This window comes from Hylobates moloch, unplaced genomic scaffold (assembly GCF_009828535.3).
Source record: "Hylobates moloch isolate HMO894 unplaced genomic scaffold, HMol_V3 SCAFFOLD_7, whole genome shotgun sequence".
NCBI lineage: Eukaryota > Metazoa > Chordata > Mammalia > Primates > Hylobatidae > Hylobates > Hylobates moloch.
Window position 1 is genome coordinate 21,377,088 of NW_026652282.1, and position 18,476 is coordinate 21,395,563.

At 39.9% G+C, this 18,476-nt stretch overlaps 1 protein-coding gene and 1 long non-coding RNA gene across 3 annotated transcripts in view; both read left to right on the forward strand.

The window, feature by feature from the left end:
- The window catches only part of PDK3 (pyruvate dehydrogenase kinase 3), a 300,615-nt gene extending 292,228 nt beyond the window's left edge, over window positions 1–8,387 (forward strand). For both annotated transcript variants that reach the window (XM_058441397.1, XM_032756696.2), the window contains 2 exons: window positions 1,446–1,585; window positions 6,698–8,387. In XM_058441397.1, the coding sequence (XP_058297380.1) occupies window positions 1,446–1,585; window positions 6,698–6,728 (171 nt within the window). In that variant the 3' untranslated portion in view covers window positions 6,729–8,387. The remainder of the gene's footprint in view (window positions 1–1,445; window positions 1,586–6,697) is intronic.
- Window positions 8,388–8,496: 109 nt separating this feature from the next.
- On the forward strand, window positions 8,497–18,301 carry LOC131383931 (uncharacterized). Its single transcript, XR_009214337.1, has 2 exons — window positions 8,497–14,066; window positions 14,174–18,301. It is a non-coding gene; the product is annotated as an uncharacterized LOC131383931 (long non-coding RNA).
- Window positions 18,302–18,476: the final 175 nt, after the last annotated feature.

Below are 18,476 nucleotides of genomic sequence, written 5' to 3' on the forward strand. Positions count from 1 at the left end.
ATGGTTATATAAAAGGTTCATTTAATAACAAACTTCTCTGTAACACAGTTTTTTCTTATTCATTGGTGGTAATTGGACTTTTATTTCTAAACTCTAGAATATTTGTAACTTTTTTTGAATAGGTAATATAGGCACATAATAAAAATTTAAAAGCTACAAAAGGAAAAATGAAGTCTCTCCTCCCACTGGCCCTAAATCGCCAGTTCTCTTCAGCGGAGATCACCACCGGTCTTAGTGTCTACGGATCCTCCTAGAGTTGATTCCACATTTATAAATATGGGAAAAATAGAATTTTTCCCCACATAAATGAAATTTCAGCACCTTCTTTTTTTTTTTTACTTTCCAATCTGTCTTGGAGATCTTTCCAGATCCGTTTATGTAGAACTGGCTCATTCTTTTAAACAGTGGCATAACATGCTGCTGCGGGTCAAGCATCCCTAACCCAAGAATCTGCAATCCAAAATGTTTGAAAATCTGGAACTTTTTGATCGCCAACGTGATGCTTGCTCAAAGGTCAAGCTTAAAGGAAATGCTTATTGGAGCACCCCAGATTTCAGATTTTCAGATTAGGGATGCTTAACAGGTAAGCACAATGCAAATATTCCAGAATCGGAAAAAGTCAGAACTACTTCTGGTCCCAAGCATTTCTTTCTTTCTTTCTTTTCTTTTCTTTTTTTGAGATAGAGTCTCGCTGTGTCACCCAGGCCGGAGTGCAGTACTGCCATCTCGGCTCACTGCAACCTCTTCAGTTCAAGCCATGCTCCTGCCTCAGCCTCCTGAGTAGCTGGGATTACAGGTGTGAGCCACCACACCCGGCTAATTTTTTGTATTTTTAGTAGAGACAGGGTTTCACCATGTTGGTGGTGCCAGGCTGGTCTCGAACTCCTAACCTCAGATGATCCACCTGCCTCAGCCTGTAGCTGGGATTACAGGTGTGAGCCACTGTGCCCGGCCTGTTCCCAGGTATTTCAAAGGGATACTCAACCTATGTATGTGATACCAGAATTTAACCAGTTACTGGGAGTATTTATCTTAGATGCCCATGCATCTAAGTAATGTGATATTTAATATCACTTGATGGTGTGTGTTTATAAACCTGGGATGCATGAGACTGTATCTCTTACTGGGCCCTTTGTGAGACCAATCACCAGGTATAGTCAAAACAGTTGAGCATCTCAAAGCAGTATGAGCTGAATTAAAATATGTTTTGTTCTGGTCATGTGTATTTCAGTTCTGATTTTGAATGAGCAAATGTTTTCATTCCTTTATAAAACTTTAATGTTTTGCTGGCCAGTCTAAGTAAACTACTAAGGTATAATTTTAATATCATTTTGAAAATATGTGTTAAGGTTTCTGATGTTTTAAATAATAAAATTTGGGTTACTATTTCACTTGAGAGAAATGACACTGTGGACCTTTGATGTGTATTTTTGTTTCTCCAATAGGCTCTTTCAAGTGAGTCATTTGAGAGACTTCCAGTTTTTAATAAGTCCGCATGGCGCCATTACAAGACCACGCCTGAAGCCGACGATTGGAGCAATCCCAGCAGTGAACCCAGGGATGCTTCAAAATACAAAGTGAAACAGTAATATACCACCTTGATTTCCATTACAAAGTATCTGATTTGTCTGAATAAAGGTGTCCCACTCACTGTTCCAGGAATTCTTGCAGTGTAGGGGTACTCACAACAGCGAGCAGGGATTTGGCCTGCCATGAATTTTATTTAAAAAGCAATTAAGTTTGCAGTTTGTCATCATAAACGTTGTAGGTTGAAACTGAAGAATAAGTTAAAATGATCAATCAAGATAAAAGATGATCTATCCATCCAATGGAATATTATTTGGCCTTAAAAAGGAAGGACATTCTGATATGTGCTACAACATGGGTGAATCTTGAAGTCATTATGCCAAGTGAAATAAGCCAGACATAAAAGGACAAATACTATGATTCCACCTACATGAAGTACCTAGAGTAGTCAAATGCAGAGACACAAAGTCGAAGGGAGGTTGCCAGGGGCTAGTGAGGAAGATGGAATGGGGAGTCATTGTTTCATGGGTACAAAGTTTCAGGTGGAAAGATGAAAAACTTCTGGAGATGGATAGTGGTGATGCTTGCACAACAGCGTGAATGTACTCAATGCCACTGAACTGTACATGTAGCAATGGTTAAGATGGTAAGTTCTGGGCTGGGTGTGGTGGCTCATGCCTGTAATCCCAACACTTTGGGAGGCTGAGGCTGGATGATCTCTTGAAGCCAGGAGTTCGAGACCAGCCTAGGCAACATAGTGAGACCCCCGTCTCAGCAAAAAATTTAAAAAGGTAAAATTAGCCGTGTGTGGTGCTGTGTGTCTGTAGTCCTAGCTACTGAGGTGGGAGGATCACTTGAGCCTAGGACTTCCAGGTTGTAGTGAGCTATGGTTCACACCACTGCACACCAGCCTGGGGGACAGAACAAGACCGTGTCTCAAACAAGAAAAAGATGGTAAGTTCTATGTTATGTATAGCTTATCACAATAAAAAATGTAAACATTATAAAGGAAAAGTTATCAATCACAGAACAAGTTTCACTGTTTTATGGTAATAAGGAAAATAATCTGTAGTTTTCTTCTGACTACATACCCTTAAGCTTCAACTCTACTAGCAACAGTGGGGTTCTGCTTCATTTAACTTAAAATAATCCTGTATTAACAAAAAAGCAGTGTATGTGCGTTGTAAAAAATAAGAAAACATTGGCTGGGCGCAGTGGCTCACGCCAGTAACCCCAGCACTTTGAGAGGCCAAGGTGGGTGGATCACTTGAAGTCAGCAGCTGGAGACCAGCCTGGCCAATATGGTGAAACTCTGTCTCTACTAAAAATACAAAAATTAGCCGGGTGTGGTGGCACAGGCCTGTAATTCCAGCTACTTGGGAGGCTGAAGCAGGAGAATTGCTTGTACCCAGGAGACGGAGGTTGCAGTGAGCCAAGTTAGTACCACTGCACTCCAGCCTGGGCGATAGAGCTAGATTCCATCTCAAAAAAAAAAAAAAAAAAAAAAAAAAGAAGAAGAAGAAAGAAAACATAAGTAAGCCAAAAAAGAAAGGAGAAACCTCTGTGTTCCCAAAACCCAGAGATTGCCACTGCTATAGCTTCGTGTATATTCTTCCAGATATTTTGCCATTTGTGTATATATGTATTTTTTTTTGCAAATGAGATTACACTATTCATACTATTTTACAACCTGCTTTTGTTTCATTTAACCATCCCATATTTCCATGTCAATGATCATTCACTGCAGCCTTCGCCTCCTGGCTTCAAGTGATTCTCATTCCTCAGCCACCTGAGTAGCTGGGATTACAGGCGTGGGCCACCATGCCTGGCTAATTTTTATATTTTTAGTAGAGACAGGGTTTTGCCATGTTGTCCAGGCTGGTCAAAAAGAAAAAAAAAGAAAGAAAAGAAGGAAGGAAAGGAAGGAAAAGAAGGAAAGGAAGAAAGGAAGGAAGGAAAGGAAAGGGAAGGGAAGGGGAAGGGAGGGGAGGAGAGGGGAGGAGAGGGGAGGAGAGGAGAGTGGAGGGGAGGGGAGGAGGGGGAGGAGAGGAGAGGAGAGGAGAGGAGAGGAAAGAGCTAATGGAGCATTTTTTGCTAGAATATCCATAAGCACTGTTGCAGAATTACACTATGAGACCCATGACATCTCATTGACCCACCATTAGTGATGTTACGATTGAGCATAGTTTAGGTGATGGCTGTCTGATCCCTCTGAGTTATAGTTATTTTTCCCCTTTTCACTAGAAAATAATCTGTGTGGTGTTATTTTGGCACTATGCAAATGTGTACTTACCCATCGGCTGTTCACCTAATGGTTTTTACCCCAATTGATCATTTCGGCCTGTGTTAAAATTAACACAGTAATTTTATTTGGGTTTATAAAAGGACGTTTTTTTTTGTTTTTTTTTTTTTAAATCATTGCTTTGTCAATTATTCTTCTATAAAGTAAAGCTCTTCCTCATCAAATAAGGCCATTTAGGTATTTTGAAGTATAGTTCCTCTGATAAGTGTTTAACTCCTTCCTTTTAAATTTAAAGGGACAATTAAATTCCCTTCAAGTTACCAATTTTCCAGGTAAGAAATATGTTAAAAGCCACCTTAAATGGTAACAAATGAGTTTATGGCTTTGTCTTTTTTAGTATTATTATAGATTTTGTTACTTTCATATGTTTTAATTGCCACTTATTTTATTGAAGCATAACATATAGTAATAGTAAAGTGCACACATCTTAAGTTTACAGCTTTTTTTTTTACATCTATATTTCCTCTACCCCCAAAGACTCCTTTCTATTCAAACACTTCTCCCTCCCTCCTCCACCATGTAATTGCTTTTCTAACTCTATCACCATAGGTTATCTTCTTAAACTTAGAAGGAACACATATTCTGTACCTTTTTTGTGTCTGGCTCTATGTGAGATTCATCCATGTTATTGCATGTAACGGTCATTTTCCTTTTTGATGCTTGAATTGACATACCTTTGGCCAATGAGAGCTATTTCAAGCTGGATCCTTTGTGTTCTATTGCCAAAACTGATTAATCTTTGAAAGCTTTTCTTGCCCAAAATGATATCCTAGATTCATCTTATACCTTCTGTGCCCGTGTCCTAGAATCAACTATTTCCCTCAAAGAGTCTTGTTTCTTTTCTTTCCTTTTTTTTTTCTTGAGACAGAGTCTCACTCTGTCACCCAAGTTGGAGTGCAGTGGCGCAATCTCAGCTCACTGCAGCTCCACCTCCTGGGATCAAGTGATTCTTGTGTCTCAGCCTCCCAAGTAGCTGGGACTACAGGCATGAGCCACCATGCCTGGCTATTTTGTGTGTGTGTGTGTGTGTGTGTGTGTGTGTGTGTGTGTTTAGTAGAGATGGGGTTTTGCCATGTTGGCCAGGCTGGTCTCGAACTCCTGACCTCAGGTGATCTGCCTGCCTCGGCCTCCCAAAGTGCTGGGATTACAGGCATAAGCCACTGCACCCAGCCCTGTTTCTTCTTAATCAGTATTAGAGACGCTAATCTGATAATTGGGAATGCTTGTTATACCTTTTTTAGGCCCTTTTCCTGGACAGACAGAGCTATAAAATATAGCTATGTTTAAAATATATTTTAAATCATAAGTTCATATTGATATTTTATTCTATTTTAACATTGTAATGTTTCTCCCCAATATATTTTAATTGTATGTATTTCTTATTACCCTGAAAACCTTGATTTTTAACATCTTTAACACAATGCAACAGAAAGATATTTGTACACAGATAGAGTTTATATAGCTTTGCAGTATTGTACTATTTAGTAGCATTGGTCTTCTCTGACAAGTGTTATAAATGATATCCATATGGATGTTTATTTTTTTCTATGGAAGTGTCATGGTGGACTGCTACGCAATATTGCTGGACTGGCCACTCATCTCAAATGATGAAGTTTAGAGAAGTTTGGTTTGTGAAAACGAACATGCTTACTCTCACCATTCCCAGCCAACTTTAAGCTAAATCAGCTTGAAATACCTGGATCATATCAATTTCTGTTGATTCCATTTTCAGTCTGTATGTAAGTCAAATAGAATGTTGAGCATCATTGTGACCAGTTGATTCAAACTGCTCAAACTATTGCTCTGATATGTGGAGTAATTTGAGTAGTGCAGAAGCCATCTTTAGAAAAAGGTTTGGTTGTAAAAAGGTGGCTTTAATTGAATATTATTTTAAAGGCAATTTTTAAACTAAGGTTTAAACTAAGGTTTAAATTTTAAACTGAAGGTTGTATGCTAATTAAGTATTAGTCTTAACTTCTAATATATTATTAGATGAACAAATTTAAGCAGAAAGCAGTTCTTAAAATTTTAAAATGCTTAGCCTGACAATTAAAATTGTTAAACTCTACAAATAATCGGTAGAGATTTGGGGAAAGACTTTAGTAAGTATGGTAAATTCACTAGGTATTTATACATGAGAGCTTCTAAGAAAATTTATTTTCAAAAGTTTCTAAGTGAGAGTTTTATTGAGATTAATTCACACAACATAAAATTCACCCTTTACAAATATATAATTCCGACCAGGCACAATAGCTCACGCCTGTAATCCCAGCACTTTGGGAGGCCATGGCGAGTGGATCACTTGAGGTCAGAAGTTCAAGACCAGCCTGGACAACATGGCAAAACCCCATCTCTATTAAAAATACAAAAATTAGCCGGGCGGTGATGGCGGGCGGCTACTTGGGAGGCTGAGGCACGAGACAAACCCAGGAGGCATAGGCAGCAGTGAGCCAAGATCACGCCATTGCACTCCAGCCTGGGCAACAGAGTGAGACTCCGTCTCAATAATAAAAAATAAATAAATAAAAGTATACAATTCCATATTTTTTAGTATATTCACAGAGTTGTGCAGCCCTTCTCACTATCTAACTTTAGCATATTTTCATCACCCCGAAAAGAAACCTCATACTTTTTAGGAGTCTCTCTATATTTCTAACCAGAGTTTTCACTGACAGTAAAGAACTGTTTTAAAGTATATGTAAGTAATTAAATGGTCATTCTATTTCTGTAGTAATTGTAGAAAATAATTCTGAGATACGGCAAGGGTTTTTGAATTATCACTGTAATGAAATACTCTAAGTCCTGGTCAAAACAGAGGAGGTTGTACTCACAAACTCACTATGGATATTCTCATTATTTTCTTTGTAGGGACAAGATCAAGACTAATAGAACTTTCTAGAGGACTGAAGGCTATGGTCCTCTCTGTGAAGAAAGATTGCCTTCTGCAAGTCAACCAGAGAGAACTGCTTTCTCCCACCTGCTCTGAGCGTGGCATCACAGTTACTCCTAGTGCTTGAATGTGTATTTTCTCTCTACACCTGGACTTTCCCAAAGAGTTTTTCCTGTAGCTACTCCAGATCTTCCACTAAAGTAGTAACTTTTTAATGACATCTTGCTGTGGTGTGATTGATGCCTGTCACCGAAGAGCACAGAGCCTCCTTACAGCTCTTGTGCTCTCATACTCTCCATCTTGTTATCATAGCGTCTGATGTCTTCAGTCCTTCCAGGATTCTGTGAGCCTTTCCCATTCCAGATACAGCAAATCGTACTGTTGCTCCTTGTGACCAAATATCATATTTGTCCCAAACCTCCACCTAGGGCCCCAGGACCCTGGAAGTGGAAGACATCAGCTGGCCATGCCCTGATGATTTAGTCCCAGAGCCCTCCGTCTCTCCCATGCCTCCCTCCACCACTCTGTGATTTAGACTTTGGCCTTCTTCCATCTGATCGGATTCTCATTGTGAGATGTGCTGACTTTCATGTTAGATCTTCTTCATTGATGCCTTGGTTTTATTTTAAAATTCATTTGTATACTTCTGTTGATTAAAGCATTCGAAATGTTATCTTAGAATTTTTCACCCAACTGCTTGGTTTCAAAGATCTTAAGTGAAAAACTGCCTCCTGGTCAATACCAAATTTGTACAGAGTGTGAAGTGGAGTTTTTATGCTTCTGTCAAACTTCCATCCATCTAATACTGTACCTGTGTCATATTTTATTCCTTTGTAGTCTTCTAAGGAATTGGAAGTTTCTGTATGATGCACTTTACTAGTTGTAAATTAGACTATCGGAGGGAAAAGGCCTCTCTAGTTTATTTTTGAAAAATGCTCCAAGTCTTAATAATTTTCATTTTCATTCATCTTAGTTTTAGAATTGTCAGCTCAGTCTGATTTTCACAATCCTTTTTGCTAAAAGTTGGAAGTGGGAATTAGCAGACGATTTGGGATAAGGAAAGAGGAATGATGTTATATTTACCCTTAGGAATAGAAGTGACCGAAGAATCTGAATTGAAACCAGCATCCTGTATACAGCTCCACAGGATGTGCTTCTCTTCATGATAGTTTTCCATATATATATCATCTACTTTGACTTCCGCCCTGTTTTAATGTCCATATAAATGTTTCAGTCCAATTTGTAAGTGTTGAGTCCACTGATGTAGAAGCTCTGACTTGTAAACCATTCATCCTGCTTTAGTCACATGATAGTACCAATGCAATTAGCCCCTCTCCCACCACCGTGGGGGATTTCTCCCTGAGACGAGGTGTGCTTTGACCAGCTGCATGTGGCTTGATTGCATTCCTGTTTCTCGTAGTTCCACTGGATCTTGTTTTCTTTTATTTTGTTATATTACCTGAGCTCAGGGTAGTTCCATTCATCTTTAGAAAGAGCTCCTCTCTTCCATCCTTAGAAGGATCTCATCAGAGAACTCATATGTAATCCATCAGGTAGAAGAAATACTGACGTACTTCCGAGAGACTGGTGAGAGGTGGGCCATAGGAAGCCCATAGGTCTGAGGACCGAGTCAGTGTCTTGGGGATGGGGCTGTTCCATATGATTATTTTTGTGTGGCGTAAAAGATGTAAAAAAAAAAAAAAAAAAAAAAAAAAAGTCCTTTATATGCAAAAACCCTAGCTTCCTTTTTTTTTTTTTTTTTTTTTTGAGACATAGTTTCACTCTGTCCCCTAGGCTGCAGTGCAGTGGCACCATCTTGGCTCACTGCAACCTCCACCTCCCAGGTTCAAGCAATTCTTGTGCCTCAGCCTCCCAAATAGCTGGGATTTACAGGCATGCACCACCACGCCCAGCTAGTTTTTGTATTTTTTTGTAGAGACGGGGTTTCACCATGTTGGCCAGGCTGGTCTCGAACTCCTGACCTCAAGTGACCCGCCCACCTCAGCCTCCCATAGTGCTGGGATTACAGGTGTGAGCCACTGCGCCCAGCCGACCCTAGCTTTCTTGTAAACATGAGATAATATCTTCCTAGGCCTCAATTTCCAACGATACTCCTTTATGCTTTCACGTGTGATACACTGAAGGAGAGAGGAGGCAGCAGTTTAGGGGGTGCTGCCTACTGCCTGGCTCTGACAGCGTTTCTCTTGTTTGAGGAAGGCCCGTCAATCACCACATCCTCACAAGCAGTACCATGTAAGGGGCCGAATATGGAAAATATGGTGTAGAAAAATCTCATCACGTTCTTCCCTTTACAAGTGTTTTTCAAAAGTAAAGATTGATTTCAGTGTCTTCATGACTTAACCAGTAGTTCTTTACTAGCACGCTCTTTGGCTTACTCACATCCATCTGATCCCAGTACAACCTTGCTTCTCCTGTCTTTGTTTTCTTCATTAAGAATTTATCTTTAATCCTAAAGCAACTGCAAGAAGAGTTTCAGGAACATCTGTGTTCTCCTGGCTTACTAGCCTCTTTACCCAAGTATTCATTTATCCTTTTTGTCAACTGTACATGATTCTCTTAGGCAGAGAATCTGGCTGTTTACTGGGTTTGCCTATAAGCAGATGGTCAGATTTCCCCATATAGGTTGTAACACAAATAGACATGGACCCTTTTTCAGCTAAATTCTTTCCCATTCCTCTGTATTGCTCTCTCATTTACTCTATTTTATTTTAAATGGGGACTGTGTCTATTTAAAATAGTGCCTGACACATAGTAGGTGCTTAATAAACAATGTTAATAAATAATATTAAAATAATGAATAATATTCATAAATAGTAGGTGAATCAAAGACAGAAAACTGTCAGATATTTTCCTTGGGTGGTAGGGCAACATCTTTCTAAGTTCTTAAACCATCCTTGTCTCTAAATTAAAAATATGGAAGTTCAAGTCAGGAGCTGTGAAAGTGCTGAATTTCCTTTTTGTAGTGCTAAGAGATGACTGTAAAATGTAGAGAAATGAAAGGAAGTGGAGGGATAGATCCGCAGGAGCCATGTCGTCCTTTTTTGTCCCTGAATATCTGATTTTGGCTCCTGAATACAGAATTCTTTCCATCCAAACAGTGTGACATAGTTTTACAGCCTTGCGTATAGATTCCAAAGACCTTTTGCATACAGCATGCCATTTGATCCTTACGATGCCATGAGGTGGACCACACAGGTATATCTCGGTTTTTCGTATGAATCCCAAAGCAGTTAAGAAGTTTGCCAAGGTGGCATGGTAAGTCAATGGAAGGGCCAAAGCGAGCAATTGGGTGCTCTGAACAATACACCAGGTGATTTTTTTTTTTTTTGAGACAGAGTCCTGCTCTGTCATGCAGTGGCGCAATCTCGGCTCACTGCAAGCTCTGCCTCCCAGGTTCACGCCATTCTCCTGCCTCAGCCTCCCGAGTAGCTGGGACTACAGGCGCCTGCCACCACGCCCGGCTAATTTTTTTTGTTGTTGTTGTATTTTTAGTAGAGACGGGGTTTCACCGTGGTCTCGATCTCTTGACTTCGTGATCCGCCCGCCTCGGCCTCCCAAAGTGCTGGGATTACAAGCGTGAGCCACTGCGCCCGGCCTACACCAGGTGATTTATATTATCTCTTTTGAGGAATTTCTTCAGTATACTATTCCTCAAAGGGTAAGCTCTAAACCCCAAATTATCTGTAGAGCAAGTTAATTCCATTCAGGAGAGGGTTTCTTTTGTGTGTTTCCATTTTGGCATAGTTAGAGGAGATAATCAGATGGATTTGGCAGCTTTTACCAAAAATGACAGGCAACTTAAAGTGGATAGCTGTAGGTAATTACTAGAGTTATTTAGACTTAATTCTGTGTCTGAATGAATTCAGTGCTTACTGCCAGCCCTTTCATACAAAGACTCCACATTTGAGAGTTGATGTTTTTATCTTTTTTGCAGACTGGATTACAGCTTCGGTTGGGTTTTCTTGCATATTTACAAATGTATTCCTGTTGCTGTTACTTACGAACAATAACTTGGCTGGCTATCGGATTCTTGGATCATAGCCTTTTTCCTTGAATTCTCTGGAGACATGATGTTATTGCTACTTTATGGTTGTCCATATCTGGTGGTGCTGACAGGTCTGAGTCCTGATGGATTTTTCTTCCCCTTTTGTAGATGAATTGATTGTTTGCCCTGGATACTTGAATTCTTTGTTTATCGTTGAAATTTAGTAACTTCGTTGGAGTATATCTCAGGATTGACTGTTGTCTGTTGCCTTTTTCTGGAATGCAGTGAGCATTAGATATGGTCATTTCAAGCCTCACTGCGTTTTATATCAGTTTAGTCTGTTCTCTTCTTGAAAACTTCATTTTTATATTGGCTCTCTGTCATCTGTCCTTCACAGTTATCTTTCCTTAGATGGCACTCATCTCATCTTTCTTCATTCACGCTGTATGATTTTTTCTCAAGTCTTATCCTCCATTTCACTGACTGACTCAGTTTTCTGTACTGTTGATTCTAGGGCTTGTTCCTTGTAATGTGGCTTCCACTTCTGTTACAGTTTTATTTTATTTTATTTTATTTTATTTTATTTTATTTTATTTTTTTCGAGACAGTGTCTCACTCTTTCGCCCAGGCTGGAGTGCGGTGGTGTGATCTCTGCTCACTGCAGCCTCCGCCTCCCGGATGCAAGCAATTCTTCTGCCTCAGCCTCCTAAGTAGCTGGGACTACAGGCTTATGCCACCATGCCTGGCTTATTTTTGTATTTTAGTAGAGACAGGGTTTCACCATGTTGCCCAGGCTGGTCTCAAACTCCCGACCTCAAGTGATCTGCCGGTCTCGGCCTCCCAAAGTTCTTGGATTATAGGTGTGAGCCACCACGCCCAGCCTAGTTTCATTTTTTATCTCTTTCTTTCCTTAGCTCATTATGTTGTCCTCTTTGATTTCTTATTTCTTCCAGGGCTGAACAATTTTGCCTACAGTTTTAGTGGTTTATGAGCTCATTCTTTTTCTAGAGTGTATTTATCTATCCTTTGCATCTTTCATTCCTTTTCTTGTATTGTTTTGCTTTTATCTTGATGCACAAGTTTCATGATGACCCCTTCTGCTTATTATTTATCTTTGCATGGTACCAGTTTTACCTGGCCTAGAAGAGTGTGGGTAAATCCTCCTTGACTCCTCCTCTTTTGAGCGAGACATGTTTGAAGGATAACCTTAGCACTTGAACCCTAAGGCTAGCTCTTGATGGGTTGTAGTGGTGGAGGGTGTTTTTGGTTTTCATTCTGTTTGGATTTGGGGGAATAAGGAGTGACACGAAGCCTCCTTGGAACATGTTGTCTGTGAGTGCCTTCCATAGACACTGTTGAATCCTCTGCCCTACAGGTGGCCGGGTCCCACTGGGAGACAGATCCTCTTTGCATTTCCCCATTCCCACTAGTTGTCATCCTAGCAGGAACATGGTGGGTTTGTACTTCTGCCCTCCTGGATTCCATGTAGCACACATTTGTGAGATCGGCTCCAGAGTTGGTTTCTCTCCTCTGGTCCTGCTTCTCGCCGCTCTTCCTCTTTTGGATACCGGAGGGGATGAACACACATGGTTCATCTGAGATCTCAACCTCCCCTCCTCGTTTTTCTGGAAACATGCACGCGCAGAGTGTGCCCAGCTTCTCCCGACTGTTGCCAGTCCTGTTTTGCCAAGTTAACATGATCAGTAGAGTCTTGGGAATCTTCTCATTAACTGCCCAGCAATTGTGGCCACTGGAGACTGGGAGAAATGCCTGGCAAATGCAAGAACTCTTCTTCGATTCATCCCCAACTTGGTTGTGTCTGTCAGACATTGCCCTGGAGTCCGTGGTATGGAGTTGCGGCTTTTACTAGTTTCATTATAGACAACTTGTTGTTCAACTTTTGGATGTGTGGGTCAGAGGGCAGGAGCGCTTATATAAACATGCGTTTATTCTGCCATCTTTTCAGCAGTCCAGATGCTTAAACATTGACTTTGAAGCTAATGTCCTTCATAATCTACATTTGAGCAAACAGAAGGAAGCAATACTGCCAGCAAGAAAGGACGATTAACAACTTAATCAATACGGGATTTTTGTTTACTGTTCTGTGTGGAAAGATAACTTTTAAGTCAAGTTCCTGTCTCATTGATTAGAGATATCAGTACCTTCTGGTTTGAAAATAGAGGACATATGACATTTTAATGAATTTAAGTTATCAGCCATTGACAATTATTAGTTAGCTGATTAAATATGATAGAATACTCCAAACTAGCACATCACCAGAGTTACCAAGAGACGCCTAAGCTCTTCTTTATGAACAGGTTGTTGGTGGAGCTGTGCCACTGAGGTGGATTAACATCTCTGACACCTTAACTGTGCCACAGGTTTTCTTACCTGTCTTTTCAATCAACCCATTTTAAAATTTAGTTCATCAAGAAAGAGAAAGGTGTTAAGTCTTCATCAGGATTCCTTTTGGTTTCTCATGAATATATATTCACATGGTTTGGAGACCTTGGAACCCACCACCAAAGCACACTGAGTTAATGTTTTGAAAGTGCATTCGTAGGTAGATCCTGGGGCTGGGGTTTTATTTGGCCTGTTTGTAGAATTGAAGCCTCCTTGCCTCAGTGGTCAGTACATCCCACCAGACATCCAGCAGCAAGCTTTCGTCACCTTCAGAGCTCTGGCATAATGATCAAGGAGCACTAGTGACAGCCTTGCTGTATGCACCAAGCTCCACCCTGGGCAGTGCCTTTCCCTAATGTCTGTCTTGGTGTAAAATGGAGACTTGAAGACCGGTACCCACATGTAAGAGAGGTTAATGAAGGGAGGGTGGCAGAGGAGTCATGTGAAGGAAAGCTACCTTTAGTCCTCCATTGCAATACTGTCCAGTGTCTCCAGTGTGCTAGAAACTGTGCTGAATGCTGGGCACGTGGCAGGGGTCAAAGCAGACAGAAATCCCTGCCTCATGAACCCACTTTCTTTTAGGGGAGACAGACTAGAAACACAAAAAGGACATTGAATAGTACAATTGAGAGATGAGTCCTATGGAGAAAAATCCAGCCAGAAAGGGAGATGCAGGAGATAGCACCAGATCTTCTCAATGTTGTTTTCATCATGGACAGATGCGTTCCTTAGAAGATGAAGTGCTAGTGATTCCTGACTTTTTCTCACCTTCACATCGATTGATCTGAATTTGGAGAGTCTGTTTTCTGTGCCTGGCTCTGCACTCAACTCTGCAGGGGACCCTGTCGAGGTCCCCACACTGTGGCTTCAGGTAGACAGAGCGTATGGGAGCCCATTTCAGTTCATTGTCTTGCTGACCAACGGGGAACTGTGGTCAGGTGAGAGGAGGCAGCTTTTACAATCAGACTTCATTGAATAGTGTGGGCTGCTGTTTCCTTGTAACAAAACCCCATAATGACGGCAGTTTCCGGATGTGTCTTTTTAGGACTTCAGAACTCATTATTTGAATAGAAGTTTAAAGCATCTGGATGATGATGCTGTAGCTAAAACAGCTGCTTGTCAGAAGAGACCCTGTTTAACACTTCTCAACTTGTTTTAGAGGTGGAGGAAAGGATAATCTGGGAAGGCCTCCCTCTCAAGTCCACAGGTTGGTATCAGCTGTGTTCATCCCCCAAAAGGAAAATAAAATGACAACAATATTTTGGTCACAGAATTCCTGAGAAACCTTGTTTCTACCTTTCTGTCTCTAAGATAGGGACATGAATTCCCCATGATCCGGGTGATAGGGTTAGGGCGGCCGGGACACTGTTACTTTGTGTGTGACACAGGTGGCTCCTCATGACAGTTCCTCCATGCCTTAGAACATGTTGTCTGTCTGGTCATCCCTGGGGGTAGAGCTGAGTGACCCAGCAGTGGGAGATTTAATGACTGGAGAAGATGATGGAATGTGTTTAATTATCCCCAGGGGCAGGGCCAATTTGTCACCCTTTAAATAAACGTATTTGCATATAAACTAAAGCACCTTAGGGGATCATTACAGAAAGTGTCTAAGCTAAGCAAATGTCTGATACAGTTATGTGCCTGCATTAAAAGAAAGCAGCCCCCTTATCTTGCCTTAATATCCTTACAGTGTTTTAGTAAGTTCATAATGCATTCTGTATGTGCATTTTTTGGCATAAAACACTGAAAGGTGGAGAATTGACTTCAGTTCTCTCCATCCTTTCCCCTTAAGTGTTGGTGGCGCTGCAGGGGCAGCATGCCTCCCATTGGAAGTGGTGACTTCCTCTCTGATAGAGGTTTGCCTGTCTCTTGAAAATGAAAAGAAGCAGAGATTGATCTCTGGAGTCCCATGGTCCAGTTTGGACTGTTCGGAATATTTTTTACGGGATGTTAAAAAACAATATTAGAGACGTGAGATAGTAAATTTGTGGTAATACCGGATCCAGGAAGCTTACAGTGAAGAGTATGAACTTAACCTGAAAAGTATTTCTCTGTTCTATAAATCTCTCAGTGACATTTGGATTAATCAAGCATAATTAAATGTAGTTAGATTTTTGTCAGATTGTAGTTCAAAATAATATTCATCTATGGAGAGGGTAATATATTCTGTAGAAATTTTATTAAGCACTTTAGTTAAGCAAACACTAAGGAGAACAAAATCAACCTCAGGAAGGTTAATTACTAAAAAAATCACAAAGTATAGTAGATTATGTAAATCATTTTAATTTTGAATACCATGGCTTGAGCTTTAATTTACATAGAGAGGTATTTTGGATTTGTTTTTCACATTATATTTTCTAGTACAGGATTGCAATTGCATTCTTGAAAAGTTCTACTCATTTTAGGATTCCATTAAGTTTGCTTAACTTTTTTCATGTTACAATTTCCAAAAGCAAAGAATTACAATTGTATTCTAGCTAATTATTTTAATGTTTCACTAACTTTGTGTATATTGTAAGACCATATTTTTATTTCGATACAAATGATGATTTTAAGAGAAGTATCAGGAGAGACAATGTATATGAAAGCATCGCGCCCACACCTGGCCTTGCAATAAGTGTTCATTTAAAAGAAACACATTTACAAAGGTAAAACATAAGAGTTTAGACTATAGCGATAACTCTTTTTATTTTAGTAATTTCTTTAAAGGGAAAAGTAAAGAGATCAAAATGATTTTATATGTATTTTTTTTGTACTCAGAGAATTACATTTTCACTACCCCCGCCTGTCTCAGGGAATAGCCTTTGATAAGAGTCCCATGGAAATCTCTGGAACTCTATTACAGTGTGTTCAGATTTGTTAGTTCCTATGTAAATTTCAGAGATAGAGCTTCAAAACTAGAGTATTGTAATCTCAGGAACATAAGATTATCCAAGAAGCCTGAACCTTGCTCTTTTCATGATAAATGACATCCAAATTTCTTTTGTCTAGGAGATAAGCATAGATCCCTTTTATCACGCTTCTCTGAGATTTTCACAGAAAAACTCTGCAATTTGATTTTGTTTGATAATTTTGCTTTTTGGCTTTTCAGTGACGACTCTATTTTCCATTGGAACTGACTCCTTTGGGGATAATAAGCTTTCACTTAAAAGAACATTCCATTAGATCTTAAGTTCAATGAACCTAAAAGTGGCTACTTAATTTGAATAATCTGGATAACTTTTGCAAATGGGTCAAAACAGCACAAGTATCAACAATCACATAGGTACTGAGTAATATTTGCCCTCCAGTTAGCAAAGTCAAGAAATGTCTAACTGGCACATAGCACTGGTTTTAACTACTCTTTAGTTCATCTTTGCCTTCCAAAGTGGTTGAAAATGGCAAGCTTAGAATGGAATGCATATGAATAACAGAACCACTTAATGTTTTAAAATATTCATACCTTGAGATTCTTTTTGAGAGAAAAAAAAAGAATCTTAACATCCAATTCTAGTTGTTTTGGCTTTTCACATATGCTAGACATGAAAAAGGCAGTTACAAAAGTGAAATCCGATTGGAAGTCAGTGGTGTCCGCCATTGAGCCGTGCTAAATGTCGTGTCACAAAAGGAGTTTGTGAAAACAGGATGAGTAGAAAATGTTATACTGTTGTTTCTATCGCGGCACCGCTTTTTTATAAATTCCATTTGCTTTTTGTCATCTGAACTGTTACAACCATGGGAAACCTCAGTCCATATTTTTAAAAGCACTATATACTTACAGGAAAAACCGACTTATGCCTTCATTGAAAAAAAGTTGAAGTTAATATCCCAAATGTTTAATGAGCATGTTTTAGAATATTTACAGCTAAAGTCTGTCACTTTAGGGATTTGACAAAACTTGAGACTGCCTGCCGCTGAAGAGGAACCAGGCAGAATCTTCTCAGCCTTGTAACCAGCGTTAAAAAAATATAAGGGGCTTGATGAAATCCTAGACCTGCTCCTTTTCTCCTAGGTACCTGGGTAACTCCTGGGGAAAGCATCACATTAAGTCCTTTGGTATCATGCTTTTCAAGCAAGGTGTGTGATTTTGACCAATTAATTGTGCATCTATTTAAAAATTACCAAGTGTATCTTGACTCTTGAGTGGACAGTCAAGGCAAAGTTTACTTAGGAGATATAAAGTATGGAGGTTTTTAAAAATTCAAATTGACTTTATTCACTGTTGGAGGAATTGAATTCTATTGCCTCCCTCATTTCCATTATGTTCATTGTTACAATTGTGATGCTCTGTTCTCATTGTGATGCTCAGTTCTTGTGTAGAACTGAGTGCTACACTCTGATTAGAAACTGGAGTTGTGCTTGAGTCAGTCCTGGAAAACAGGACCCATTTTCAAGAAGAACGGAACATACCACTTTGGCATTCTGGCTGACCCTAATTTCTGCAGAGTTCCTTGGTGTTAAAATCATTTGAGGTCATAATTGCTGCTTATGGTTTATATACACACCATCTGCTGCTCTAAGTTCACATCCTCTCAAAAGTATGCAAGTGCTTGAAATTTAAATATTTCCCAGATCTACAACAACTTGTGACTACCTAAGAAATGCTTGAACCAAATAAGAAACAGCACTGTGGAATAAAATATACCATTGTGAACATATCTGATGCTGCAATGAAATGTAAAGTTCCTTACTTTGCTGATTTTTCATCATAACTCCTTGACTCATAAAAGCGGTGTCTAAACTGGGAACAGCTGCTAATAGAGTAAAAGTATTATACATGAAATAAAAGTTCATTACAATATTTGTACTCATAAGTCAAAATCCGACCTGGTTCGCTTTGTCAGCCTACTTACAGTGATAAACGTACACACAAGTCCAGTGTCCCCAAGGAGCTTTGTTTATAGAAAGAAGCTCGGTCCCCTCAGTTCTATGCTGTTCTGTGGCCTGGTTGGTACACGCCGTCATGATGAAGGATGACTTTGGTTTGAGATAATTTGTCACTCCACATTCCATGGAGAAAAGTGTTTCATTTTGATGGTTGAAAAAACATGACCAGAGAAGTGTGTGACTCAGATAACGTTCTGCGAAAGTTGCAGAGCAATCTGTGGTGTCTGTCATAGCCCAACTAGTCCTGGAGCACATGGACAATTCTGTACCCCAATAATCAGAACAATAAAATGGTAGTTGTGATTCACTGTGCGTCACTGTGGTGTTTTGTGAGCCCTGGTCTATTTCTCATCACTGCCACCTATAAACTTCTCTCTCTTGGTTTCTGAGATTCAGTACATTAACAGCACCAAGCACCTTTGCAACTTGCTGGGAATAGACAAGGATGCTTGCTTAAAGTCTTATGATTGAGCAAAGGAAAA